The 27788-nt window shown below is 43.7% G+C and overlaps 1 protein-coding gene across 13 annotated transcripts in view; it reads right to left on the bottom strand.

The window, feature by feature from the left end:
* Window positions 1-27788, bottom strand: part of PALM2AKAP2 (PALM2 and AKAP2 fusion) — a 268612-nt gene that overhangs the window by 5830 nt on the left and 234994 nt on the right. For 10 of the 13 annotated variants that reach the window (XM_065861505.2, XM_065861507.2, XM_065861508.2 and 7 more), the window contains 3 exons: window positions 17005-19390; window positions 8333-8511; window positions 5034-5072 (listed from right to left, as the gene is read on the bottom strand). In XM_065861505.2, the coding sequence (XP_065717577.1) occupies window positions 5034-5072; window positions 8333-8511; window positions 17005-19390 (2604 nt within the window). Of the gene's footprint in view, window positions 1-5033; window positions 5073-8332; window positions 8512-17004; window positions 19391-19767; window positions 19929-27788 lie in introns of those variants that run through there. The other 3 variants (XM_071802066.1, XM_071802070.1, XM_071802071.1) reach the window with 2 other exon arrangements.

Raw genomic sequence — 27788 nt, 5'->3', positions numbered from 1 at the left:
AGAAAATTACTCTTCTCCCCACTGGATTTCGAAATTTGCATGAAAAACCAGCAAATTCAGCATCAATTCCGAATTAAAACTGCCATGTCACAGATGGGCAGTATATTTAAACAAGGTCTGCTGACTTTGGCCTGTAGAATGATGCCAGATGAAAATAAAACAGATTTTATGTAATTTACAACAGTTTCCAGTCATGATCTTCCTTGCAGGGAACCACAATGTTGTGATGGTCTCTGGTGATGGCTTGCAACAGTCAGGACACTTAAATTTGAAGATTTCTGCTTCGTATCAGTCAGCCCATCTTTGTCTTAAAAGACAGCCACAGTGTTTATATTCTGCTTGTCCCACCAGCAATCTGCACAGAAGCTTATCTACTTCTGCAAATATTGCTGGTTGCTCCAAGGAAAACTGTTTCCAGAGTTATATCAGAGACACTGGAAGGGCATTGAATGTGGACTTAACCTTCGCAAGGAAACAAGTACTGATGTGTGGCTTTGTATTAACAAACAAGCCCTCTAAATAGCACATCAGATACTAATAAGTTAAAGGTCCTTTTGAATAGTTACTCCAGAATTATTCTGTAATTTGTTGGTGCAAAAGTAACAGTGGTTTTTGGATTGTTGAAATATGTCATTTGATACTGTAATACATTCTTAAATAAATGTGGTTGTGCTATACATAATTTTAATGCCCTTCTCTTGCCTTTTTTTTTTCTTTTTGCTGCTGACATTACTTTCTATTTTATGCTTATTTTAGACTACGAAAATTATGTTAGACTAAAAGCAGATGTGAGCAATTTTCTTATTCAAGTTCAAAAGGGGTCATAAAGCAGCAGAGACACCTTGCAACATCAACAATGCATTTGGCCCAGGAGCTGCTAATGAACGTACAGTGCCGTGGTGGGTCAAGAAGTTTCGCAAAGGAGACAAGAGCCTTGAAGATGAGAAGGGGAGTGGCCGGACATCAGAAGGTGACAAAGACCAACTGAGAGCAATCATCGAAGCTGATCCTCTTAAAAATACACAAGAAGTTGCCAAAGAACTCAACGTTGACCATTCTACTCAGCAATTGAAGCAAATTGGAAAGGTGAAGAAGCTCGTTAAGTGGGTGCCTCATAAGCTGACCGAAAAAAAGATCGTCATTTTGAAGTGTCATCTTCTCTTATTCTACACAACAATGATGAACAACTTCTTGATTGGATTGTGACATGCGACGGAAGTGGATTTTATTCGACAATCAGCCATGATCAGTGGCTGGAACCAAGAAAAACCTTCAAGGCACTTTCCAAAGCCAAACTTGCACCAAATAAAGGTCACAGTCACTGTTTGGTGCTCTGCTTCTGGTCTGATCCACTACAGCTTTCTGAATCCCAGTGAAACCATTCCACCTGAGAAGGATGTTCAGTAAATCGATGAAACACCCCAAAACTGCAATGCCTGAAGCTGGCATCAGTCAACAGAAAGGGCCCAACTCTTCTCCATGACAATGCCTGAGTGCACATGGCAAAACCAACAACTCCAAAGTTGAAGGAATTGGGCTAAGAAGTTTTGCCTCATCCACCATATTCACCTGACCTCTCGCCAACCGACTGCCACTTCTTCAACCATCTTGAGAACTTTTTGTAGGGAAAACACTTCCTTAACCAGCAGGATGCAGAAAATGCTTTCCAAGAATTACGTTGAGTCCTGAAACATGGATTTTTAGGCTACAGGAATAAACGAACTTATTTCTTGTTGGAAAAAATGTGTTTATTATAATGGTTCCTGCTTTGATTAATAAAGATGTGTTTGAGCCTAGTATTCATTGTCCAAAACTGCAATTACTTTTGCACCAACCTAAAAATCTGCTGAAAAGAGTGCTTGACCTAAAATAACTCTCATTTTTACTAGGCTGTGTCGGTTTCACACCCACTAGAGGAAACAATGGGGTAATTATAGCATGCAACTGGAATGACTGAGTGGAGAATTGGGACTCCTCCATGGAGCACTGAATTCACAACCCAGGAAGCCGCTTGCCTAAAATAGCAATGATCTCCATTTTAAAATATTCTTGGCAGATATCGGGGCTGTCTGTAGACCCATCATGAGTCCAGCACCCAGAGGCTCTCCACAGCAGGTCAAGAGAAGGGAAGTCTTTTGCTTTTGTTGTTGTGGCTGATTTGGGGGTTTGTAACACGTCGCATTTGGGCCATGTTACGAAATGCTACCTCGATGATTCCTAAGTGTTCTCCCTGATGATGCCCCACGGCAGCTGAGCGGGTGCAGGCAGGGACAGGGTTGGGTGGTCGGAGCACCCCAAGGCAGCCAGGCCATAACTGCACACAGGAGGTGTACACTGAAAATCAGAAAGGTCATGAAGGAGACATTTCACTCGAGTTGAGGCTAAAGAACTGAGCTGGCTACGTCCTAATGGTAAGGCCATGTCAGTGGAAAAAAAACCCAACGTGATATAAAATGTTTTGTGGTTGCAACCCTTGAGTCTCACTAAGAATTGCAGAAGTGTCTTCCCTGACAGACTCAATTTATTTTTGAGGACTAAAAAAATGAAAAAGAAAAAAAAAAAGATTGAAACAGCTACCACTGTCAGGTGTTAGATTGATTTATCTATCCATCCTGGAGATGGAGACTACCTGTCCTCAGTTTCCCTCCAACAGACATAACAATGATTGCTCTCTTACTGGTATCAAGAGAGTGAAAAGCAGAATACAGATGATAAGCTTTAGTCCAAAGAATATTTATCCCCACCACTGAATAAAACTCACTACTATACAGTACTGGTTAATTTTTTTTCAACAGTACAAGCAAAACTAATGTGGAAGCAAAATTCTTTTTCTGAAATTTAATAATTTACTGGTTCTTCCCATCTGGGCCTGGAAGAACTAAAAGCAAGGAAAAAAAAAAAGAAAGAAAACGCAAAGGTCTGGGTGTCTAAAATCCACCAGTTCCATGCGGGAAAGTCATTGCACAAGACACCTCCATGGAGCACGCCGTGCACAAAGGGACAGGCACACGGGCAGGGAATGGGCTGCCTGATCATCAGGAGCAATAAACCAAATGCTTTAACATAAAACTGGAACTACTGTGGGACAAAGAACATCTATTTCTCAGTATAAAGGTATTTTCTTTACTGTACCTACTTACTACTATTCCCTGAATACACCAGACCTCTTGCGAGCAGAGTGAGGAGCTGGGTATCATCTGAAACAAAAATGCGTTTACTTGAAACCACACAGTAACAGTATCATACTGCTGCCGGTCAGCAGTATAGCATAGACCATGTGCCCTCTGCCATCAAATCTAGTATGCTAGTTTTCTGTCAAGATTTTTCAGCAGTAGCTTTCCATATTAGCTAAATGTCACCCGAATGCAGTATCCCCTGCATCATGACTGAAATTAATACTAAGCAAACTTAGGATAACATCCCGTAAATCTGAAGATCTGTATATTTCTAAGTGCAAAAGCAGGAGATTTTGAGGATGAAAACCACTTATCTCTGTGCAAGCATGTAGTTATCTCTGGTCTCTTTGAACAGCTGCTTGGCCCCAGCTGAAGATTTCCAGTGAGAACCTTCTTCAGCCTGAGGCTCAATGCTGGGGATTAGCCAGATGACATCCCTTTAAACACACACAGAATAGCTGTGTGACACAGCCTTTTTCATCCCTCCTCCCTTTCCCACCTGTGCATGTTCATTTCCAGCTCATTACTCCTTGTGTCATTACGATTTTACAAGGCAGACACACAACGCTACTCAGCAGAAGGACAAGGGCTGAGCATGTAAAATCTACACCTGAGCTTCTGCCTCTCACACAATATCCAATGCTTTGGTCACTACTGACGGTTCATAAATCGTTACTCAGATTATTGTGCAGATATTATGGGGAGAGGAGGCTCAACCTGTGTTTAAAACCAGGTCTCTGAAAGCACAGCGCTCTTATATTGCTTAATGCTCTATAAATACCCTACGCAAAGATCAGTCACGGGTTTTTATCAGTGAGATAAAACCCACACTAAATTATTTAACAACAGGAAACGGCATACACTTGGCTTTGCTTTACTCTCCAGGATAGAAAATGTTCATATACTTGTCTTGAGGTAGATAATGTGGTCAAATATGCTATGGAATAGGGATATAGTGGAAAGTTCATATTTATGAACAAATGAATGTCCCTCATTACCACAATCTGTTCGTGTCTCTTAGAGAACTCCAGATCTACACATGTACCTGCACAGAAAATTCCAGGTATTTGAAGTGTCCACATTATTGAGCACCTTGTTCCTACAAACACTGCAGAAGTGCAGTTGGTATCCACTCACTGCTCTTAAAGTCATTGCATTTGTCAGAGTCCAGCTTTGTAGGGGTAAAGACTGTGCAGGTTATTGCCTTGCTAAAACACCAATGTCACTGTAAATACTCTTTCTTCAGCAGGTCTGGGTTTCTTCTACTCTGAGACCAACACTGATGTTAAGTTGTGGGACGGTGATCAGTCATCACATCCCAACACATGGGGACAAGGACAGGTTCACAGAATTCACCAGACTGTGGCCATGCTCTTGGATCTGATCTCTTCTTCCACAGACTGAAGGTTGGTGTGTGGATTCTTTAAGGACTGCTAGAGGTTTTCATAGGGATAAATACACTGTAATCAGAGACAAAGGAAAGCTACAGCAGTTTCACTCAGCATCTGAAGATGCTTGGATGCCAGGTTTAGCTTTGGCAGCTAAACAGTAACAGGGATTAAGGCGAAGTTGTCATTTCACGCCTCAGGAATGCTCCAGTCCTGGGCAACAGCTCCCATCCCTTTAAATACAACCCCTCCCATGCCAGAAATTCTAACTAGAATTCAAGGGTTAGAAAAACAGCCACACAAATATTTGTTGATGAGAGATAAGAAGGAATATCCCCCACACACATTTGCATCCCAGTTTTGATATGAAACAGCACTGGCACACAGCATGAAAATGCAAACTGCAGCAACATGCACTTGGAATCACCATGCAAGAGGAAGCAAAAATAAATAAGCAGGTGAAAAGTACCTCAGAAGTAACCTTGCTAGACAGTAATTTACAGGTGTACTGGTAGAAAGGGAAAAGACCAGCATTAGTACATTGAACTAGCATGTTATAACCAGGAAACAAGAACAAAATAAAGAAATTGTAAGAACTGGCACATCCCAGAGTGTAGGATTTCAAGCAACTTGGTGTCATAAAAAAAAATAAATAAAATTGGTCAGTTTGATGTTTTTTTTTAATGACATTGCTTGGCCAGTCTCAGTCTTGTTTACTGAGTGGCTGACCTGTTTTCTTGCTGCTGCTTTTTCTCTTTTTCTCACCTGTTGAAGCCTCTAGTGTAACACATCCTCTTTGGAAGAAACTGTCCCCTTGCCTGAGCAGTGACGTTCTTCCAAGAGCAGATGCGCTTCATTTCCCTCTGTCTCTGAAAGGCAAAACCTGCAAGCCCCGGCCAGAGCGGCCATGTTGCATAGACTGAAGTCAGATATAAAACAGAAGGTGGTGATGCTTAAAGGAGAGGTAGGGTACATGTCCTACCAAAACCACCCTCCTGCCTTTTAGTGTGTCTTATGTATGGAGAAACTAAAGTTTTATCCATCAGTTGCCTTCTGCCCCCACAGCAGCGCTGGCTCTGTCCTGCTTTGGGTACCACAGCATCCCGAGTGCTCCCGCTACCCCAGCACATCTCTGGTCCCCCTCACTCACAACACTGAGTCACGTTCAGCTCTCACGACTTAATGCTCCAAGTGGCAGCTGCCTGCCTGGTTGTCACTTATGCTCCTTCCCCCACTACATTTCAAGTATTTTTAAATACAGGCTGGTGATGCACTCTTTTCTTTCTCTAGTACAAAAATATTTTTCTTGAGCACGTATTCAAATGTCGCCGTCTGACAAACCAAAGCTATTTGTTGCTAAAGTGATTACTGCTTAGCCTGGCATGTAAAATACAGGCTGTTTCAAAAACATGGACCAAATTTCACAACAGCAACATGTCACAATTACACAAAAATTTACAAATGGTTTAACAAGTTATCAAGTTTGCATAGCCTTTTTATAAATGCTCTGTGTTCCCTCCACCTCCTGTATGGACAACATCGAGATGATGGTTGAATTAGTCCCAAATGCCTCTCAACTGGGTCCATCTTCTTGAAGCACCCTGTATTAGCTCAGATTAACTGTTCGAGCATTTCGTATTTGAATTATCTTTCCCCTGCCAATGGTGGGAGTTTTTTACATACGGAGAGCAGAAAAAGAGCACTTCTTTTTTGAATTATCTTTCCTCTGTAAATGGTGGGAGTTTTTTACAAAAGAAGAGCGGAAAAAGGCAGGGAAGAGAAAAAAGCACTCCCACTTGTTCAGACAATCTCCCCCTGGGCTCCGCAGGACATTGCCCTCTAATAGGATTTCAAATAGGCAGCAGCAAAACGTAAATCGTGTTTGGCTGTATGCAATGGGTTTAGAGGACAATAACAACAAACTGCAACACTGTGGGGCTTCAGTGTGCACTGGGGCTCTGTAAAGTCACTGCAGCCTTGACAATTAATCCCAGAAGAAGATCCATCCCATGTGCTGCCTGATGGGCACTAATCTCCAGCCGTGCGTCTTGGGGCGGTCAGTGCCTGGGCAGCTCTAGTAGCCATGGACAGCTGAGCTGGCATCCAGCATGCAGCTTTCCGCCCAGACACCGCCCCGTGCTCCGATCAGGATGAGGGTTCACTTCAAACTGCAGAAGGGATCATGCAGTTGTGGCCAACCTGCTTTTTAGAGGCATACCTGCAGCTCTGCAAGCACCTGAGGAGCTGCACTCGGGTAACTGAGCAGAGGGAGTTACGTCTAAAAACATCTTTTTTTTAAAGTTGCTCTGACTTTTGCAAAGGGTGTGAGGGTGTGACACGTCTCCTGCGAACCCCTAAGGGTCCTTCAGGGAAAGAGAACCTCTGGGGAGATGCTAGAAAACAGCACCCACCAGAGGAGGTGGAGACACCCTGTTTCACTGAGTGCTTCGGGGAGGGAGGGGAAGCCAGGGGGTGGCTCCCTCCCAAGATGCCGCTGCCAGCACAAGGCACGGTCTTGTGCACGGGTCGGCTTCCGACCCCACAGCAGGAACCTGTTGGATCACGAGATCTCGTTTTACAACAGCTTCAATAGAAGAAAGGACCACAAAGTTTCTGGTGTGCACTGGAAATTTATTTGTTTACAGTGTGAGTCGGCTCTCCTACTAAGTTTTAATTAACCAGCAGAAATGCAACAGGACCCCTCCGCACCGTAGTTCTTCTGATTGTAAGTATTTGCTACTGCACAGTATCTGCTGGTAAGGACTAAAAGCTGCCAGACTAGTGCAGTATTCACATTACAAACCTTCACTTCATTCTGTACGCCTAATGAGACTCTACCTTTAATGAACATTACTAGAACACAGTTTGGAGCATGAGCTCCTTGGCACTGGGGTCACCATTCTGACCTCTCTAGTAAAAGCCCAGAGGACTGTGCCTGCTTCAGCAAATGTTGTGCTCATTTACGAAGTTTTATATTACACTTATATATCACTCATTGCCCACAGTAATAATGATTCTGAATAAGAATCACCTTGTGCTCTGTTGGGAAATAGGTCATAGAATGGATGCACCTGAATTTTGACACTTTCAGTTATGAAATTTGTAGCTCTTTTTATTAGTGCCTTAATTGGTTTAAACAGTGCTATAGTAATGACTGAAGTGCAGGCACCCATTTCACAACCTGAAATTCTGGCTGGTTTTCTGTTTGCATGGAAGAAAGACAACAAGTCCAGCACAAAAGAGCATGCTGCCTGTTGAAGGATCCAAGTGAATTTCTGAGGCACTCCCAACCCAATTCTGCAAGGGGTGTTTCTAGGGAAGTTATTAGTTTACTTACGCTGAATCCTGACCACGCTGGGATGGGCCTTTGGGAGTCTATGAACACAAGCATGAATATATGCTTGATCCACAAAGTTCAAAGACCCACTGAAATAACCAATCGGAGGGTCTTGGTGATGTGAGAATTAACAGAGCCCAACAATTGCAGAGCAGCTACCTGGAGCTTTTATTATTAATTAATTAAATAAAAAGAAACTTAATATGAGTTTCCTTTGATATTTGCAGTTGACACTCTCTCTTCCTCTCCAGTGGCCCTCATCCTTCCATTTCAAAGACACTGGCCCTAACAATGTGTTAAAATCCTTGCACAATTGCAACATGATCTGAGCGGATTGTTGGGAAACAAATATTTTTGTTGTCTGAATTTTGGTTCTCATGAGTCATGGTGTCTATCGCAGAGCAAGAAGTGAAGAAGAAAAGAGCACTTACACTGCTGTCGTCCATCCTTTCTCGTCTCTTAGTTTTGTGTGTTTCGTAATCCTCCATGAGGGTCTGCATCAGGTTCTTGGGTCGCTGGGCTCCCGCAGGCTCCTCGGGCAGCGGGTCAGACTGCGAGACAGGGCCTTCTGTGGTGGGGGATGGAGGAGGCTTGATCTTCTCTATCTTTCCTGCAAAGATATGAAAAGGAACAATCCTTTCTAAGCTGAAACACTTGCAAGTTGTTTCCGAAAGACAACAGCTAGAGAATAATTTCCAGCAGGGTTTAAATGAAGAAACAGTTTGGAATAAAGTTTATGGAACAATCTGGTAAATCAGGATGGTCATGGGCTTTTAGAGCACTCTCCCTCTTCCTGAAACACAACAGCAACACACTAAAAAATCTTTTTACAAAACCTAGAAGAGCTAACAAATGACACAATGCAAACGTAACCCACCACTATTATTTACAGTAGTGTCTGGCTGCATCACCCCCATTATCTCCTATAGGTCACGTTTCAGAGGTCTGGAAATGTTTGTGAGATTCTGGAAAACTGCAACATGACTTTTTTTTTCTTGCTCAGACAATCCAATGAAAAGGATGCCACTGTCGTACACTGGGGACCGTGTGTGAGACACCCAAGGAAGGCAATATGTCTTTCTTCTCTTCTGCCAGTGCTTTTTATCTGCTCTCTGAGTGTGAAAGGCTTTGGGTTGGTCCCTGGCGCTATTCTCCCCTGCAGCTCAGAGGGTGCTCCTGGAGGGAGCAGGAGGATGGCGTCTCCATCTTGTTCACTGCTTGTTCAGACAGGGCCCTTCAGTCTCCTGGTGGGAGGAAAGTCACAGAAAAATCAGGCTGCTCTCTGACTGAACCCTTTTCATCCAGAAACCCTGTTTCAGGCAGAGTGACTCTAGCTGAGGAGATGGGCAAAAGGCAGGGGAGAGCAAGGAGACCACCGCAACAAGCTGCAGGAGAGCTCAGCAGGTGGACAACCCACGGTCCTCCAGGGAGGACAGCCCGTGTTTGTCATCACCAGGTGCTGATCCGGGCTGAGCCACCTGGCTTGTCCTGGGAAGAAGAATGAGAATGATGGCAGCAGGTCGTGGGTGTGGAAACAAGGTGCAGGGGCCCTCAGCGATGGCAGGAGAAAGCAATGCTGAACCAAAATCAGCTTCCCTTTTCCATGGCACGTCAGTTCTTTGAAATAAGACAGTTCAATGGATGGCAAAGAAAAAAAAGCAGAAACAAAACCACCCTAAACCTCTTACAAATAAGTGAAGTAACCAGAAGTGTTGTGCAGATTTTAATCAAGCTTCCTGCTGCTGAGACAAATTTAAATCCTAGCTGCTACTCCAAATATCATCATGATGGTGGTAGCCACTAGAGAGCAGCCTTGAAACCTCCTCTAATAATCAGCAGGATTCTTTCTTGAAGGGAGAAGTGAAACCTGAGTCGACACTGCAGGGGTCTTTTACAAAAAAATCCCCTTGACGGGCTTGTTTCATTTCTGACCAGTATGGAAAAACCCAGCATCAGCAGGTTCCCATTACAGGCTTAGCTTAAGCTGGCTGGTGCAGGGATGAGGCTGGGAATTCATCCTTGACCCTAAATCAACCCACCAGAGGCTGGAGGGGGACTTTCTTTGGGCCCAGGTTCTCCTCTGGGTTGCACCAGCATCAGCTCCATGGACAACCAGGAGTCATGCTGCCAAAGCTGGGTCCAGCAGCGGGTCCTGAGCTGCCCAGCTGTTCCCATATGTGACAGATTGGACTGCTGAGCAGAAGAGTAACAACAACCATCACCTTGTCCATTAGGTCCAGTGCATTAAAAAGTCTGCTGAGAATAAAAGGCCTCATTAAGGGTCAGATATCTTGCTGTATTAAAAAAATCATAGAATCGCTTGGGTTGGAAGGGGCCTTTAAAGCTCATCCAGTCCAACCCCTGCCATTAGCAGGGACATCTTCACCCAGATCAGGTTGCTCAGAGCCCTGTCCAGCCTGGCCTGGGATGTCTCCAGGGATGGGGCATCTCCCACCTTTCTGGCAACCTGTGCCCATATTTTACCACCTTCATAGTAAAAAAATTCTTCCTATTACTTCATTCTTATACTAACAAGTAACTGTCTTTGAAGTGTGCAAGTAATGCAGGCTTCTCAGATGTCTGCCCAACTTTTGTGCCTTCCCCCAGGGACGCAGACAATCACAGGATGCTCAGGCCTATGGACAAGACTCATGCCTGAAAAAAGCTCCTGCCACGCCACTCCCCCTGGAAAACAATGCAAACAGCAGGCTTTGGGGATCTGCATTTTAGAAAAGGGATATCTCTGAGCAGACTCATCCTCTCTGGATGGAGTGTCCATCAATTTTTGTTTTGTAGCAGCAATGCTGCCGCACCATCATGATGGTGGTAGCCTAACTAACCTAACTAACTAGGCTGTGATAGCCTAGCACAACTAACTGTTCTGGGCATGCTGGGTAGTATCACCATCAACAGTGTCACAGTTCCTTTTTCACAAATATAGAAGCCAAGGCAGAAACGAGATCTGCCCACAGCAAAACAGTGGTTTATTGGTGTGTGGCCACAAGAAATTATGCTTATACAACCATTTTCTCTTTTTGTTTGAATTTCACTAAAAACTCAGGAATTCACAGCGTAATTTCAACTGCTTTTCACAGAGGAGTAAGTGTCTCTTTCAAGTTCCTTAAAAGCTTGTGAGAACAGGTAGGCAGGTGGAAAAGAGAGATGCTACCAGTGCCAACAGTGGCAGAATGGCCAGAAACCTGTATAACTACCAGTGAGGCTGTAGTTAGATGACGGAGTGTCTGAGGCTTCAGGGCTCTCAGAACAACCACAGAAATCTCTGTGAACCTGATGCAGAGCTGCAGCCGAGTGCAGACCTATTCTGCCAGTTCAGATTATGTTAGAAATGTTGCTGGGCTAATTTTATTCTGCCAGACTTTCATCCAGATAAGGTCCTGTTCTCAGGCAGAAGAGACATCCAGCATAAAGGCATCATGAGACGTGATGATCACAGGCACTCCCTACTGCTGCAGTCCCATGCCCACATCTGATGTAGGCAGACATGGCTGGTCATCCTTGCCCAAATCAAAGCTGCGTAATTCTATATATGATTTTATGATTCTGAGATTCTGTTAAAGGAACTGTGCTCTGAGTCAAATGGAAACAGGGTCACACTTGTAGGTTGCCAGCAAAGAACTGCAGCCTGATGGTTACACTTGCAAGTTAACAGCAGTTATCAGCAGCACCTTCCCGTCCTGTGGACCACAGTCCTCTGAAGTCACCTTTAGAGCTGTTGGAAGATATTAAGTACAAGCTACAGCATTCCAAATCTTCACCTACACATTTAAATTCTTCTTCTCTTTGAAAGGGACTCCAAAAATGTTCCCCGGCTCCAGTTCTGGTGATGGCTTCCTCCACTCTCTGGCTTTAGGGATCTTGGTAAGAAGCTCGTGCAATTTGATTTCTCTTAATTTCCTGCCTCTTGCACTATTTATGGCAGGCAGGAGATGCTCCTACGGAGAATACCCTTTCTCAGCTCTGGGGAGGGGAAGGGAAGGCTCAGAGAGGGGGCAGCTGCTGCTGTGTCCCAGTCTGGTGGCTGCAAGACACCGCCTGACACCCCTCCGCAAAATCAAAGATGTGTAAGAGCAGAGGGCGGATTATCTTTCTCCGAACCAAAACCTCTGCACAGCTCTGAAGAGCAAGAGGGGTTGCAACGGTGACTCATCCACCCTGTGGAACCTGACAGGTGCCCAAGCACTCACTGAAAGCCAAGCAAGGATGCTCAGCTGATTTGCTGCAATATCCAGAAGAGTGGCTGACCTGAGGCTCTGGGACAGGCGCCTGAGCCACCACTAAGTAACAAGCAGGTACCAAGGGCCATTGTATAATGTTTACTGAGGTACAAAGGAGATGGGAAGAATGGGGCTTCTCACAAGTAAGAGCAACTTCTTTACAGGTGCTGTTGGCACTTTTTAAGACATCTGCACCACAAAGAAATCTTTTCAAAATAAGGTATTTCAGCAAGATTGCTTTAGGAGATTAGTCTGTGCTGAAGTCAGAGGGCAGCTGAAGTATGTGGAAAAATATCCCTCTGGTAATCTGGAGTCTCATTACCACTCCAGGTGAACGGAGGGCTTCTTTTGTTGTCTTGAACACCAAGTTGGCAACATAAATAGGCAAATAAATAAACAAGCAAACATTAAAAAAATAATCTCTTGAAGTTCCTCTCACTTCATACACGTTCTCCACTACAGAGGGAATACGAGAGCAAATGACAAACGATCTGGGTTAGTATGCTGCTAAGGCACTCCCAGAGGTGTCCAGGGGATGAGTTACGAGCACTCCTGAGGAATCCTTGAAGACAACAAAGAACTTTGCTTTTTCCATACTGGTGCTTAGGAACGGATAAAGAAACAGTATCTTCCATAAACAAAAAGGCTCCATTTCTACTCTAGCCTTTTTCAAAGTCCTCATTTAAAAAAAGGGGTTCATGCATATGTATTATACTTGATACTTACTCTTTATGTGTGTATGAGGCATTAACATTTTTGCAATGGCCAGAAATATTTAAAATAACCTGCCCCAAAGTTTCTGCTTCTCCTCCCACTGCATAAAAAGTATCTGCAGGCTGTGGTTGAACCTGACATCTTTCATTAGGGTGGGTACTTACTAGTGAAAAATAAAAGTGGAAAATGGTTTTTAGGCTGAAGTGGCTCCTCTGACAGAGGCTTATGGTCCACAGCTGTCACTCAGGAGAAGAAAGCATGGAGAAGAAAGATCATGATGGAACAAACACACCCCTCACTATCTGGAGGGAACAGTTACCTGAAACTCAAAGACACCTGATCTGATTCATCTTTAAACTGCAACTTGCCTTCTGGGCTTCGGCCACACACTGAATTTCTCTCATGTAGTTCGTCAACTGAGGACAACAGATGACTGCCTGGTGGGCAGATGCGCATGCAGATGGGTCTGAGTGTCTTCAGATGAGTGCAGGGACCGCAACGTGTTTTCTGCCTCCCCTGGCAAAGCTTTGGTGATGAACACCAAAAAGGCAGATGCGGCAGCTTGAGGAAAGGTTCTCTCAGGCATGGCTTCTCGTGTTAGGGATGCCCCCATGGCCAGTCATGAGACAGCAAATATTCACCATGGGTTTCTCTCCAACAGAAAAGCCTTCACTGAACAAAGACCCCATCATGTAATGGTTTTCATATCTCCTTTGATGAACAGCATTACTTGAGCCAGGCACTACAGGAAGTTAAACACAAGTTCTCCGTAATCTAAGTACTTCTAATAAAAGGAACATGGGAATTACTCCACCAAATAGACGCTGTGTCACCCACTTGTCATCCTGTTCAAATAAGCTATCAAACAGCCCCAGCTGCTCACCCAGAGGGCTTGTGTACCACCTGCACATTGCAGGAGAAAACCACTGGCTTGCTGTGCAGCTGCTCAACATCTCATCAAGTGCATCAGATGCTGCAGCAAAACAACACAGGAAATATTCAAATTTAAATACAGCTCCACAAATATTTTGGGACTCAGGATGACTCTCCATGCTCTAGCAATTTTTTTCTTGTGTCTTGAATTTCTTCATGCAGGAAACCCAACTTTTTTGGGAAAGGAGTTCACGTAGCTTCTTCCCTTCACTTTTCCAGGAGTGCCCTGGGGAAGGTCTTGTCCTGTGTGCACACAACACATAGTTGTTGGTCCACCAAAATCACTCTGCGTCTTCCTCCAGCGATCTGAGATGGGTTAAAAGGCTGCTTCCAAGCATCCCAAACAGCTTTAAAGGATACTTGTCAGCAATGCAGAAGTTTCTTACTATGATCAGGGTTGGCTTGCACTGGGTAGTTGGCAGACACCAAGTTTCGTGTTACTGTCAGTTGTACAAATGTTGTGTGTTGCATGTCAGGGTGGTAAAAACAGCCTGTTTGCTATCTTAAGTAATTAGCAGTTATTTCCCACATACACCCACGTGAACTGTGTTAATCTTCCACACTTCAGTCAAATTAGCAGTTCGGTTCACTGCAGCCCTTTTTTTGTGGTTTGTGTTTCTGTTATCCATGTAATGATGGTTCAAAGCAGTGAAGTGAGACAGCAGCGATAAATAATTAGGGTCTACCAGGAGTCCTACTAAAGCTACTCTGCCCAGTCCACCAGCAAAAAGCTATGTGACAGGTAGGTCATTGCTAATTAAGTTAATTGCTGCATCTCCTCAAGAAAGTTCTGGTGAGTTTACACTTCTCCACTTGATGATTTTTCAGATTTGGATTTGGCCCCTAATTTTTTTCTGCTGAAGTATTCTGATGTTACAAGACAAGTGCTAATTCTTCCTTTGGGAAAGGCAATTTGGTGACAGAATAACCTCCATTTCTTCATTACCATTGTTATTACTATTACTGTTTTTTAGTATGTGAAACTAGACATCCAGATTACAGCATCAGGCATGTTCTAAAGCACATTCCTTACTGTGCCTACTACAAGTAGATTTTTTTTTTCTCCGTAAGTCACCTCTGCAATCAGTTGCAATGAAGCTTCACAGCCAGACTTGTTGCAGCTGCTGAATCACCTTTTGCCTCTGATTTTTGTAAGTATTGAAAAGATGCTCTAAATATTAAAACGAAAGGAAAGTTGCAGCAATCTTCCAAGTGATTGCAGGGTTTCCATTCCCCCTATTTTTAAGGACGCTTGCAAGCTCTAACTGCAGCACAGCTGGCTGAAGGACAGCAAGGATGAGATGAGCTGAGGATATGCACCCTGCAATGCTTAGGGTGCCGAGCTAATTTCCACCAGATGAGAGCTCTGCCAAGCACATGTGTGGTTTAGAAAGCACCAAAAGTAGAAGAGTTAAGAATGACTTTGGCAATGCTCTTTGTGGGTTTTTTGATCAATGACATCCTTACACAGTGCCACATATTCGTTTTTTCCTAGAAATGAATTCTCTGTCTTGTCACCAGCTGCACATCGCAGTAGCTTGAGTCATCGGCTAATAGATCCCAACTTTCTTTCTTGAACATACGGCGGTCGGACATTTAAAGGAAACTGGAATGATTCATGACAAATACAAGTTTCGCATTCTCACTAGAAAGTAATTTACGACAAACATTTTAACATCAGACACAAAGTAAACGCCTTGCTGTGTAGAGAAATAAGAATGAGCACAGGTACATTGTTTTCCCAGATGCTCTGTTAAAACAAGCATTAGTGTCAGCAGCACTTCCAACATCACTTGTGCGTAAAATGCAACCATTATCAGCCTCATTTCGAGCACTTGCAGCTACAGATGATGTGGTTTTTGAAAAGTCATGATAACAGCTTTACAGGAGTCCTCCCAGCTGAGGTCTACGGTGCCCTGTCTCTCACATCTTGTATGACATTGCTCAAAACACCTCAGTTTATGGAGACTCCCCCTCAAAAATACCATTCTATAGAAGTAATAATACTAGCACTTCAGAGAAATTATGGACATGTGCTACATTTTTGGCAAGAAACACAGGTTGAAACCATCCTCTTTGCAGAAGAAACAGAACTATTAGCTATCCATATGCTGCATGACAATCCACATTCACAATGAGACTGGGTAATGGACTAAATCCAGACCTTATTCAAGTCTGACATGACTTTCAAAAGAAAAGGACCACCCTGTGCAATGTTTTGGAAGCATCAATGGCTCAGATTTACACCATGGAAATAACAATGGAATTTAAATACTCTGGGTAAAATTAACACTTCTTCACAATGATCACTGTTAATAAAAACTTCTAAGTATTTGCAAAGCATATTTAGATCTATACTCATAAAAATCACTACACAGAAATAAGCCTGGCATGTACTTCTATTCTTCTTTTTTAGATTTCTTTTTTGATGTTATATTAACAAGGTATGAGTGCTTGATTTTATTTTTGAAAAGGGGAAGGAGGAGAGAGATGTGCTGTAACCACTGTGAATCCTACCACAATGACTCAGAAGCTCATCAGTCAGAGGAGGACTTCTACTGTATCTATTACGCATTTAGTCTGTGACACCAGTTTAATTCAGTACTGAATCACACCAGATGAAATGCATGGCAACTCAACAGCTTTGGAGATCTTTTTACCAGAGAAGGTTCACGAAGAAGACCAAGAAATAGCTGAAAACAGAGAGCAAAATACACACAAAAAGAAATCTGATGCAAAACCCAAAAACTTGTATATCCCTGCTACCTTTGCACTTCCTTAATGACATGCAAAAGAACAGAAAGCCTGTTAAAAAAGGCTTTGCATGTTTGTCTTTCAACTAGCCATACAGCTGCAAAAACCACTGCTGTCCTTCCTTGTGATGATCCTAAATTTCAGAGGGTGCTCTGAGGAACACAGCAATAGACACGTCACACTACAACATGTCAGGGGATGAATAAAGCACGGGGTTTTCTAATTATGATCAGCAGGGTATGTAAGTTACTTCTGCACTATACTTGGGAAAAACAACAAAAATGTCCACATGCACGCTCAGAGACAGAAAGTTGGGTTGTCCCATGCTCTCCTCTTGCCTGTAGATGAAGTCCTGACAACCCTTTGCCCCCTGCAAAATGACACAGTCATTCAAAGTCACATAAAAGCAAATCTGACCTGACCTTCTGCTCACATTTCACTTCCCCTCTGGTGCTTTGGGCTCTTACCTGGTGCAGTTTTGTAAGACACGGTTCTGGTCGGCATGGGTGGTGCAGTCTTCATAACAGGGCTCGGTGTCACCTGCAGACCTTGCCGCTGCCTCTTAAGCTCCTCTTCTCGTTCCTGGGCTGCTCTGATCTCTTCTTCTATCATTGATAAAGTCCGCTGCTTCCTTGACCGTAACTTGAAAGGGCCCACAGTCACCTCAGGCTCCTGCGTGGCCAGGATGGAGGCGGTGCTCCTCAGCTCAGCTGCCTCTGAATACTTGCTGAAATAGCTGACTTCATGCCTGCTTTCCTCCACAAGGAATGGCTGGCTGGCTGAATACACGGGTGACTGCTGCAAACTCTTCCCTTCCCTGAGTCCTGAGTCTTCCTCTTTTGAAGTCTTTGGTATGGTGTCCTTTTTTTCTTGAACAGGTGAAGACACCTGGGGTGGCTTAAACATTGGGTTCTGCTGCTCCTTGGAGGCTGGAGATGGGCCAGGGGTGGTTGGCAGCTCTTTGACCGAGATCTCCTTCTCTGCTGGGATTTCTTCTTCCTTGCAGATTGTTTTATCCGCCTGCTCGGCTATGGCTTGTTGGATGGCGTTTTGAACCAGTAGGCCAGCGTGGTACTCCAGCTGGTGGTCAATCAGTATGGAGTCTGCCAAAGCAGAGGAGGACGAGTCACAGCCTGGGTCGCTGAACGACTTGGAGATGCCTTCACCTCTGCACTCTGCTGGAGTGTCGGCCTGCGGGGTCTGCGGCAGCGAGAAATCGGCCAGCGAGCTTTCCTGCAGGGCACTCATGGTCTCATTGGAGGCACCACTGTCGCTGATGTTATCCATGCTGAAGTCATTGGAAAGGGTCTCCAAGACAGTGGTATCCTGAGACCTGACAGACAAGTCATCCAAACCGGAATCGAGCTCCTCGGGAGGAGAAGAAGCGCTGCCTGACTTTGGGAACTGGTCCAGCATGCCCTGTCCATCATCCTTCACCACCGTGAAGACCGCTTTTGCACTCATGAACTCTCCATCCTCTGCCCACAGTTTTGAGGCCTGTCCAGCTCTGAGGCTATCACTATATGGTAACTCTCTTACTGGGTCAGCAGTGGTAGTCTGAACACTTGCATCATCTTCTGAAGTACAGGAGACCTTCTGTGCTTTGACAACAGTGGCACTGTCAAGCTGTCCTGTTTGCCCACAAACTGAAACAGGTCTTGTCACAGAAGACAGTGGCCTGTCCACATTTGGAGAATTGAGGCTTTTGTAGAAGGGTTTGATGGAGAACATTTTGGGTGTTCCTGATCGTCTCGGTGGGGCCTGACCCTGAGATGGACCTGAATGCTCCATCAGCTGGAACTGCTTTCTGGCAGCTGAGAAGTCAATTTGCTCTGTGACAATATCCTCTTTCTTGATACTGACTGGCTCTGGTGGTACAAAGGAGCAGCTGGCCTGTTTTGGGGATGTTGGTGTGGCACCTTGCTGCTGCTGTCTCTCCTTGCGCTCCTTGTACTTCTTGTGGGACTCCAGATGTTCTTCATCCAGTTGATCCTCCAGAGTCTTCTCTTGGGGAGGGTTCCACCATTTGGCGGCTATGTTGGGGTTCTTCTTAACAGCCTGGCTTTTAATGAGTTCCCTTCTTTCCTTTTCAAGTTCCATCATTTCCTCTGATGGTCTCACTTTGCGGACCCTGTATTTTTCCTTCTCTTCTTCATCTTCAAAGAGCTTTGAGGGCTTTTTGTCTTCATGAAAGGCTCGTAGTTCAAACTTAGCCTCTTTCTTAAGGGTTGTAAGAGTTGTTTCTCCGTCCTTAGAGGATCTTCTAGAACTGTTTGAAGAAGTGGGACTTCCTGGCACCTTCAGACTTTCCCTGGTGTCTTCTTTCTGTCCACCCAAGGAATGGCCATTAGATTTCAGGTTCTCATCTGTTGTACTAGCTTCAAGTGGTTCAACTACCAAGGGTGCCTGCTTGTCGGCTACATTTTCCTCACTTCCACTAGGTACTGAATCATTACTGACATCAACAGATGCTCCTGAGCCATCCATAATAGAAACTGCACTTGGTTCAGGAGAGGATGTCCCATTAAAGGTATTATCCGCAGAAGAATCACAGCAATTTGCCTCCAGCACTTCATCTAGGTATCTGATCTCTTTAGCAACCTCACTGTCCAGAGATTCATGCCTGTCCTTAAGTCCATTGTGGCTGGCAGCAGGGGAAAAGAAGTGGGTTGGATTGTCTATGGGATGTGGGGAAGCCACTGTGGTGATGCTTTTATGTTCAGAAACTGGAACTTCAATTTCCATTTTCTCTTCCTTTGTAGCAAACACAGTTGCTGGCTCCAAGAAATTGGCACAGTTTTGCTCTCTGTTTTTTCTCAACCTGATGTCATCCTCAGGGATTCTGGATGATTTCTAAAACGAAAGAGAACAAAACTATGATGAAGTCCTAAAAAGCAACATTTTATTTTTTTGCAGAGTAAACACCATCTGGAAAGTGAATCCTAGCACTTGTTAAACTTGAGATTAAAGCAGCCTCTCAGAGTTTGGGAAGGCAAGGCAAATCATTAACATAAAAACAGTAAGTTACCATACCATAAGCTGGACAAGGCACTAAAACAACAGTAGACTCTAATTTAAGTATCTCCCATCTGCTTACCATCCTCGCTTTGTCGTTATTTCATGCCTGTGTCCTGGTTTGTCACTAAAAATAAGCTTTGGATTTCCAAGTTACTAACGACTTGGCAGTTAAGGTTCTTCAAAGGTTCGCACGTGCAGCATACAACACCTACCATCTTGGTATTCCAAAAATGCTTTCCGCACCTCCAGGAAATCTCATAATGCTTCTACAGATGAAAACTATTACTGCCCACGTTTTGCAGAAACAGATGCTAACATGCAGGAAGAGTAGGCGATTCATCCCAAGTTAGGAAAAAGGATGTGGCAACAGCAGGGAATGTTCATTCCTCAGTGCATCAGTCCTGGTCATCAAACACAGGGTAGAATTACATGGTGCTGGAAAGACACAGGGTCTTTCTCTGGCCCCCACGGAAACTCACAAGCAACTAGATGTGGGAGACAGGAAGCGTTTGCAACTCCTATGGCATGACGACCACCACAAGGAGCATGACAGGGACCAGAGTCATGGTCTCCTCCCTCCCACTGCTGTGATTGCAGTGCAGATGCATTGGATTCACATTTCTCCCTGGTGTGGTGTCTCTGCTCTCACGGAAGTTATTGAAAGAAACACTATTTATGCTCAGGTATGGTCAGATTTTACTGGTCAAGCAGAACTTCCTGTGAGTAAAGTCTTAAGGAACTTCTGATTAAGCTGGTAACATGTCAATTAATTTCTCAATAATTCTTTCCTGCTGAAAGGCAAAAAAAGCCAAAAAAACCCCCAACCAAAATAAAAGGACATTTTCAAAACTATTCTTCAAAAATAACTTGCTAACTCTTCCTAATTCCTGAAAACCAAAAGTGAGTAATCTATTCACTCTGACTAATATTAAAACAGAAACCTGATGTCTGAGGTCTCCAGCTCCTTTTCCACATGTGTTTGAGGCATGGTCTGGGCAAGCAAACGGCACTGATCAAACCCTGGGAAATCAGTGGCCACCCAACAAGGGCACTGTGTTCTGCTGGTCACCCCTGCACCTCTCCCTTATCCTGCAACTATTAATACACCCTGCAGCAGAAGACGATCAGCTGGGAGCACAATGGCACTTAGCAGTGACCTGAACAATCACGTTGCCTCTGGCTTTATACAGGCAGTAAAACGCATTTGACACACCTTAGGGAATTAGAGCCAGTCAGCCAGAAAAGCTCTCTTTCAAAAAGCACTTTGAGAGAGTTTTCTAATTATGTGGTAGTACTCAGTTGAAGACAATGCTGGCCTCAGACACTAGGTATTTTCTTCTTAATTGTGTTCAAATATTGGGAAAAATCTCCAAAAACAACTAACCAGCTTTTGTCTATATATTTTACTTTACGTACTTCATTGGTTCTACTTGCATTTCACTTTCTGTTGAACCTAGAAATTCTTCAGCTGAAGTTTCCAGCAGTGCTTGTCTTAAAGCATATTACTTTTTTTCACCCTTTAAATATCTGAATGTGGGCAGTTTTTCCTCCAGTCATATTAAGGATATATTCAAGAAATCAGATGTTCTGCAAACAAGGTATAAAAAGTCCTTGCTTTTTGGAGTGGGCACAGCAGGAATGAAATAATGAACTTTATTTCATCCGGAAAGAGCAAGAATTGCTCTTGATTTGCCTGCAGAGCTGCAGGTATCATGACACAACCAGTACTCAGGTGACAGGACAAAGACTGCAATACCTTTCTGATACCTGGGTTTAAATCTCTCCTGCCTGGCTTGTTGGTGCAAAACAGGGGGATGTTGCTACCTGGAGCAGTCTGTGCAAAGTGACACAAATGTCAGTGCAGGATGGCTGGCTGCCCCCTTTCACACAAACCATGAGCATGCCATCATGCTCCCGCTAACATTTGCTTCTCATCAGACAGATCACCAGACACACTGGTAGCAAACTACGTGTCCTCTGTGGCTGCAAGAACACATCTCTGATGGACGTAGAAAATCAGGTAACGGAGCTGCACACCCCAGCCACTGAAACACATCTCCCTGCAGAGCCAAACGAGAACCAAAGGCCCCGCAGTCCCGTGCTGCTGGTACCTCCATGACATGGAGCTGGGAACACGCCACTGACTGTCCCAGAGACCTCATTCGCTAAAGCAAGTCTCCCTCCATCAGTACTTCAAGGTATGAACCATTTTAGACCATACCATGTTTGGGTATCCAAGTTACAAACAGAACCACAGGCACAGTATTTTACCAATTTTTTAATGAGCAAGAGCCCATCTTCTCATCACAGCTGCAATCCATAGCTCACAATTAAGGCACATACACCTGTCTGATCAGGGCATGCATTTATGACAGTAACTCTGAAACTGTATGCGTCTGTGCAATTAGTATGGCACATGTAGTTTTGTAGTAGCACAGACAATTTCGCAATAAAACCTATAACGAAACATTGCTGTTTATGGGAGGGAGCCTTTCTTTGCCGGGGATTAGTAGCTGAGCAAGTAGAAGGGCTCACAGCAGGGCAGAGATGCCAGGGAGGAATGGCAGAGGAGAAAAAAAACGCATAGAATTTATAAAAACACTCAGTTTTTCCCTCAGCATATTCTGTCAGAATCTGGGGACGATTTTGTGAGGTCACAGCAACGACAGTATGCTCTGGACACTCCTGGGAGGAGCAAAAGTCAATCTACTGATGAATTACCTGAAGAAGATAATAGAGAAAATCATAAGGATAGAAGCACCTGACAAAATAAAGCTTTTTCAGACAGCTGAGGCCACAGAACCTGTCTAGGATAACTGGCTGGGTCTGGGAAAATGGCACTTTGGGGTGATGATACCATGGGTGGGAGGAGGCTTGGGGGAATGTACACAGAGCCCCTTCCTCAGCTGCTCGGCAGAAGGAGGTGAGCATGCCAGGGGGATGTTTTTGCTCCTTGGTGATAAATATGTACCTACAGCTTCATATTTGCTGCCTACAGGGAGGAGGCTTTTCAAAGCCTGCACCTTCACAAAGGCCTGTAAATGGGAAAAGGGCTGGATTCAGTCCCAGTTGTAGTCAGCAATACAGCATTCACAGTGACTGCCATATACTGCTCATCTAGACTCAGATTTTCCAGAAGTTACTGTTACATTTACACTGTCTCTGAATGTGCATTCATTTCAGTCAAGATGCAACTGGGTAATTAGTGTCATTTCTACAATGCTGCTGCACTTTAGTAAACTGCAGTTATTAGCAGCTTAGAGAATTATTAGCATATTTCCTCCTTGGCTGAATTCTTCATCTACAAAAGTGTAAGTGTTTGGGCAATCAACTCTTTTAGAAAGAAAAAAATGTGGGTGTGCTACTAGCAAGACCCAGCAAATGCACTGCCAGTGCCTTCCTTTGTTTGGAGCGACACAAAATGCATACGACAGTAAGTGGGAGGCAATCCTTCTGAGCCACACTGACATTCTTCTGAAGCAACAGTAGTGGAAAGGGGGAGAGAGGAAAGGATCAAACAACTAAAAACGTTTCACGGTTTAAAAAAATCTAAAACACAGTTTCCTCATTGTGGGCTTCTACCAATCACCCCGGTCAAGTTTTAGGACAGTTTCTGATGCTGTTGTTCTCCTGGTGTAATTAGCACTGTTTGTTGACTTTTCCCTTCTGTAGGTTTTATCTTCTTCGGGGATGTCCTGTACTGCATCTGCTTCTCCTTCCACTGCCTGATCACTGAGCCTGTGCTTAGTTCAACCCTTTCCCCTTTGCTCTTGGGTATAACTCATGTGCCTGTCATGCCTCTAGCAGTTTTAGTACAATAGCGTAACTTAAAATCACATTTGCATATGGTTGAATGGCTAATCCACATCTCCGTGCTGACGTCAATAACCTTTTCCCTCTTCACCTACTGTCCTAGCCTGCCCCTCTGATGTCTTCTTGCAAAGGAGAAGAAACCAAATGATGAATTTGCTAGGGGCTTGACTCTGGCAAACCTTCAAGAGAGCAGCTGCTTTCATTCAGCTCATCCTTCTGAAGAACGCAGTCACCACCTGCCTCACAGATGGAGCCAGTCCCAAGCACTGCGAAGATACAACAGTCATCTGCACCTCTGTGTTTCCAGACAGCCCCCCGTCCAACGAGAAAACCCCCAGCCCACAAAGGTATTGCTCTACTCTTGCTACTGAGAACAAGTATTTCTTTAGAGAAGTCTGAAGAAATATGCCAAACAGCATGCATTTTGGAAATTTTCTGTTCAGGTGAGCTAAGAGAAAGTGGCAGCAGAGAAAAACTCCTCAAAAAGATCCTGGAACTGGGGAGAAAAGGAACGGAGCTGACGACGTGAGGCTTGAGGAAAGGAAGGGGATTTCTGATTTCTGTTGACACTACCTACAGAAACCATGTCTTTTCATTAAAGAACAAAAAAGAAAAAAGAGAAAGAGAAAGAGAAGGAAGAGAAAAGAAAGAGAAAAGAAAACGAGAAAGAAAAAAGCCCAAACCCAAAGTGTTGCCTTCCTGCTCCTGTATGAAAAGGTCCCATTTTTCTATACAGTATTTTTTTTAGTGACTCCTAAGGGTTTTAAAAATACTATGGAAAGTGTCGTCAAAAAAAATTTTCACTTAATGAAATTGGACAAAACTCAAGTTTCAGGAAAAAAAAAAATCCCCAAATCCTGTTGCCAATTTTGTTGAATTTAAGACATGTCACATGCTGGCACTACCTTGAATAGTTCCATTCATAATCCTGCTTGCACACAAAAAGCAAAACCTGGCCTGTTCCTCTGTACTCCACAGTGCAGTACACAGTGTCTTCAATATCCAGACGGAAACCATTTCCGATGACTAAAATGTGTTAGCGTTGAGCGTCGCAAGTGACATTCTCCGTAAGCAGCTCTCTGTGCTCTTCAGTGACTTGTCTGATGTACCCACACAGTACAATAGGCAAATTTTCATTCTGAAAAACTAGTTTATCGTCACCTAAGCATTTCAGAAATCACGAGTGTACATTTTAAAAATCAATGCAACTTCAGACTATCGCCCCCTAAGAAGCAGCAGGGGACTCTTTTGCAATACAGATAGTAATAAGAGACATGGGGATACAGTGCTCGAACAAGTGGCTACTTGGAGAGTGTGCTGTGTGACAATTTCTGAGCGGTTTTCTGTACGTCCTTGGGTTTTTCTGCCTGTTTTAGAGAAGGAGTTGTGATTGTATTTGCTCAGAAAGCATGTGAAAAGCTTTGCGATATTATTTTTCATTCCAGCTGAACCATGGGCTTCACTTTCCCCATGTGATGCACTATAAAGCTCTTTTATAAAATCAAAGTCCAATCTTCTATTGCTGCTGTAATAAATTAAGGATAGAGCAAAATGGCTCAAAAATTATGAACACTTTAATGATGAACATGTACTGCATGACAGGATATTTTAATGATGAGCATGCAATGAATGATACTGTATTTTCCAAACATGCCCCGGTAGCTCCAGGATTTTCTGTGCCCTCAATGACAAACAGCTCAAGTTTTTTTCTGGGCAAGCCAGGATCCACCTTTGGAATAACCCTCACTACTTCCCACTGACTCCAAGGTATGTAAATTGGAAGCAGTTTTCTACAGGTAGGAAGCCACCTGATCCCTTATGCCAGTTATTTTCTCTTACTCCATAAAACTATACACCTGGTCTCTCTTTGGAGAACTTGCAAACCTAATGACTGGATTTCAATTATTGCTACAGGGGCAAGAAAAACAGGTATGTGAGTTCTTTAAATTAAATGCTTGTGCAGCTGTTGTAAAAAAATCAAAGCCCCAAAGGCTAACTACCTTTTATGAAATATTTTAATTCCTGCAAAGATCTGTAATTGCATGCAGCACCTGCATGGACAAAGTGATTTATACGGAAATGAATATTTAGGGACAAAAGGCTGCTAACTTCCAAACGAAAAGAAATATCAGCTTTGATAACGAAAAGACATCACAGAGGTTATTAGAATATGATGGTTCCATAGCTGGCATGAAGAAAAGCAGTACACATTCAACTGGTGTATGCTCAGATCCTACAGTTTTTGGGGCTGGTAAGCTTTGCTGAGAAAGCTCTGTTCAGTTCTACGATAATCAAGATGCAAATGTGAAATTACAAGAAGCTGTGATTAAACTTTCATTCAGAAACTGCAGCACCATTTGGTACTGCCACACTCCACCCCCTCCATTTTCTATCAGCACCCAGATAAGAGGATGCCCTGAAGAGCTCCAAATAGCATCTCACACTCATGGGGAGAACCAGGAGCTCACGGTACCCAAAGGACCAGTAAATCGGTGATAAATCTGATTTCAGGTACAAGAACCTGCATTGAAAAGACCATTCTCTTGTACTCTGTACTGTTGGCTTCTTGTAAATGTAGGTCAGCCTGAAAGTGCCACTGAATAAGAGCAGTAAATGCATGCATAAGAAGGCATTTCATCCAGAAAAAGGTGTCTTTCTCATCGCTCTCATCAGTTCAAATCCCACTCCTGATGCTCCTTTCACTTCCAAATTGAGTTCTATCTCAAAAGAAAAATGCACAGTTAAGTGTTATTTCTTCTTTGGCTTCACTCGGTTCCCCAGGATAGAATGACCAGGACAGTACACTCTGTGTGAAGGAAACAAAACAACGCAGCAGAGAGGCAGCACTAGACTCAGGGTCAATACAAACGTATTCACGTACTAATCAATCACAACACCACAGATTGTTATTAGTTCTTTTAAACTTTCCTACACACTTTTACTAAGGCTCTTCTGTGGCTTGTCTCTAAAATGTCTGCTGAAACAAGAATGAGTGCTTCCAACAGTTGTGATATTTGATTTACAGAGCATGTGGTGCTAAGTCACTTAAAATGGTAAATACAAATTCTCGAAGCAGTCTCCAATGCTACCTAAGGAAGTACAACAGTTTGCTGGAGGAAATGAAGAGCACCGCATCCAACTAACATATAAGGAGCATTACACAACTAGAAAATTCTCCACTGCTTGGCAGGGAGTACTAGGTTATCATACAAGCCTTAAGGAATAGAAGTTAAATGTCTTTGTCACAGCTGAAGGTCAGAGATGAGGTCCTGTACCATGAACCATTGCATCTGCAGAGTCCACTTGGACAGGGTCCCATCAATCAGTGCCAAGGGTCTCTGAGCTCAGAGATCACAGCTCTCTTGTAAGTAGCACTCACCCACGTTCAGCCTCTGGTTTGATGTTAAGTGAAAGCAGAGACGTCCCAATTGAACAAGGACAGAAAAATGTTCAGCTTAACAGAGCGCCCAAGATAAGAGTTGAGCAGAACATGGATTCTGAACGCATGCGCAAAAAATCACAGTTTCACAACATGCTGCAGTTGAAATCTGCCCAACACACATCAAGGATGGAACAATTGCTCCCGTAAAGCATGATCTAATCCCAGTGGGGAGGGGAAAGGACGCTACACTAAGCCTTGCTTTTAATACTCTCTAACTCATCTAGATAATGTCAGCACAAGGAAAGGGTGACCTTTACGGTCACTTGCACGAAAAACCAATGAGACAAGGGGATTTCAAAAATTCCTTGGTGTTTTCATCGGAGGCAGAGGGTTCCCATTCCTTCTAAAGAACAGAGTTACAACCCTCCTCTGTAAATGAAGTATCTAGAGAAAAATACTGGCATATTAATTGTCTTAGTGCATGAGAAAGGGACCTCCTGAGGAAGGAATTCAGGTTAGGAAGGGGCAGTAAACGGAGACAAAGGGCCACGCAGTTCACTCGTTCTCCGAGCAGATCTTACAGCTGCTAGAAAAACTGTTTTAATACATTGGAGGAACTGAGATAAAACTGCCGTAAGCACACAAGTAGGCTTTCTGAGATGCACTAGTATTTTAAGTTTTCTGATGATACAGATTCTTCCACTGGCTGATATAGTTCTGTAAATCTTTCATAAATGGCCTAAACCACATTTTCTGAACATGATCTCTCTCTGCTGGAGCTCTTTCACTGCTTACTTTCATGGGCAATATAGTAGGAAGTGAACACGCTAACTGAAGCAAGCCCCTACAAAACCTGGCAAACAAAGCCTAGGACAGATTATTTTTCACTTTCTTTCAATTCTCGGCTTCACAAACAGCAACTGCTAGTGATCATACTGCTTTTAACTATTTCCTAAAGCCTAACTAGTGCTTGCTGCGCTTCTAAAAGGCACGTCTGTTCAAGATCTGGAGTTTCACAGTCAGGAGCAATGCTGCAGA

The sequence above is a fragment of the Patagioenas fasciata genome, chromosome Z (assembly GCF_037038585.1).
Source record: "Patagioenas fasciata isolate bPatFas1 chromosome Z, bPatFas1.hap1, whole genome shotgun sequence".
Lineage (NCBI taxonomy): Eukaryota > Metazoa > Chordata > Aves > Columbiformes > Columbidae > Patagioenas > Patagioenas fasciata.
Note: the sequence above shows the minus strand (reverse complement) of the source record. Positions and strands in the feature narration are given on the sequence as shown.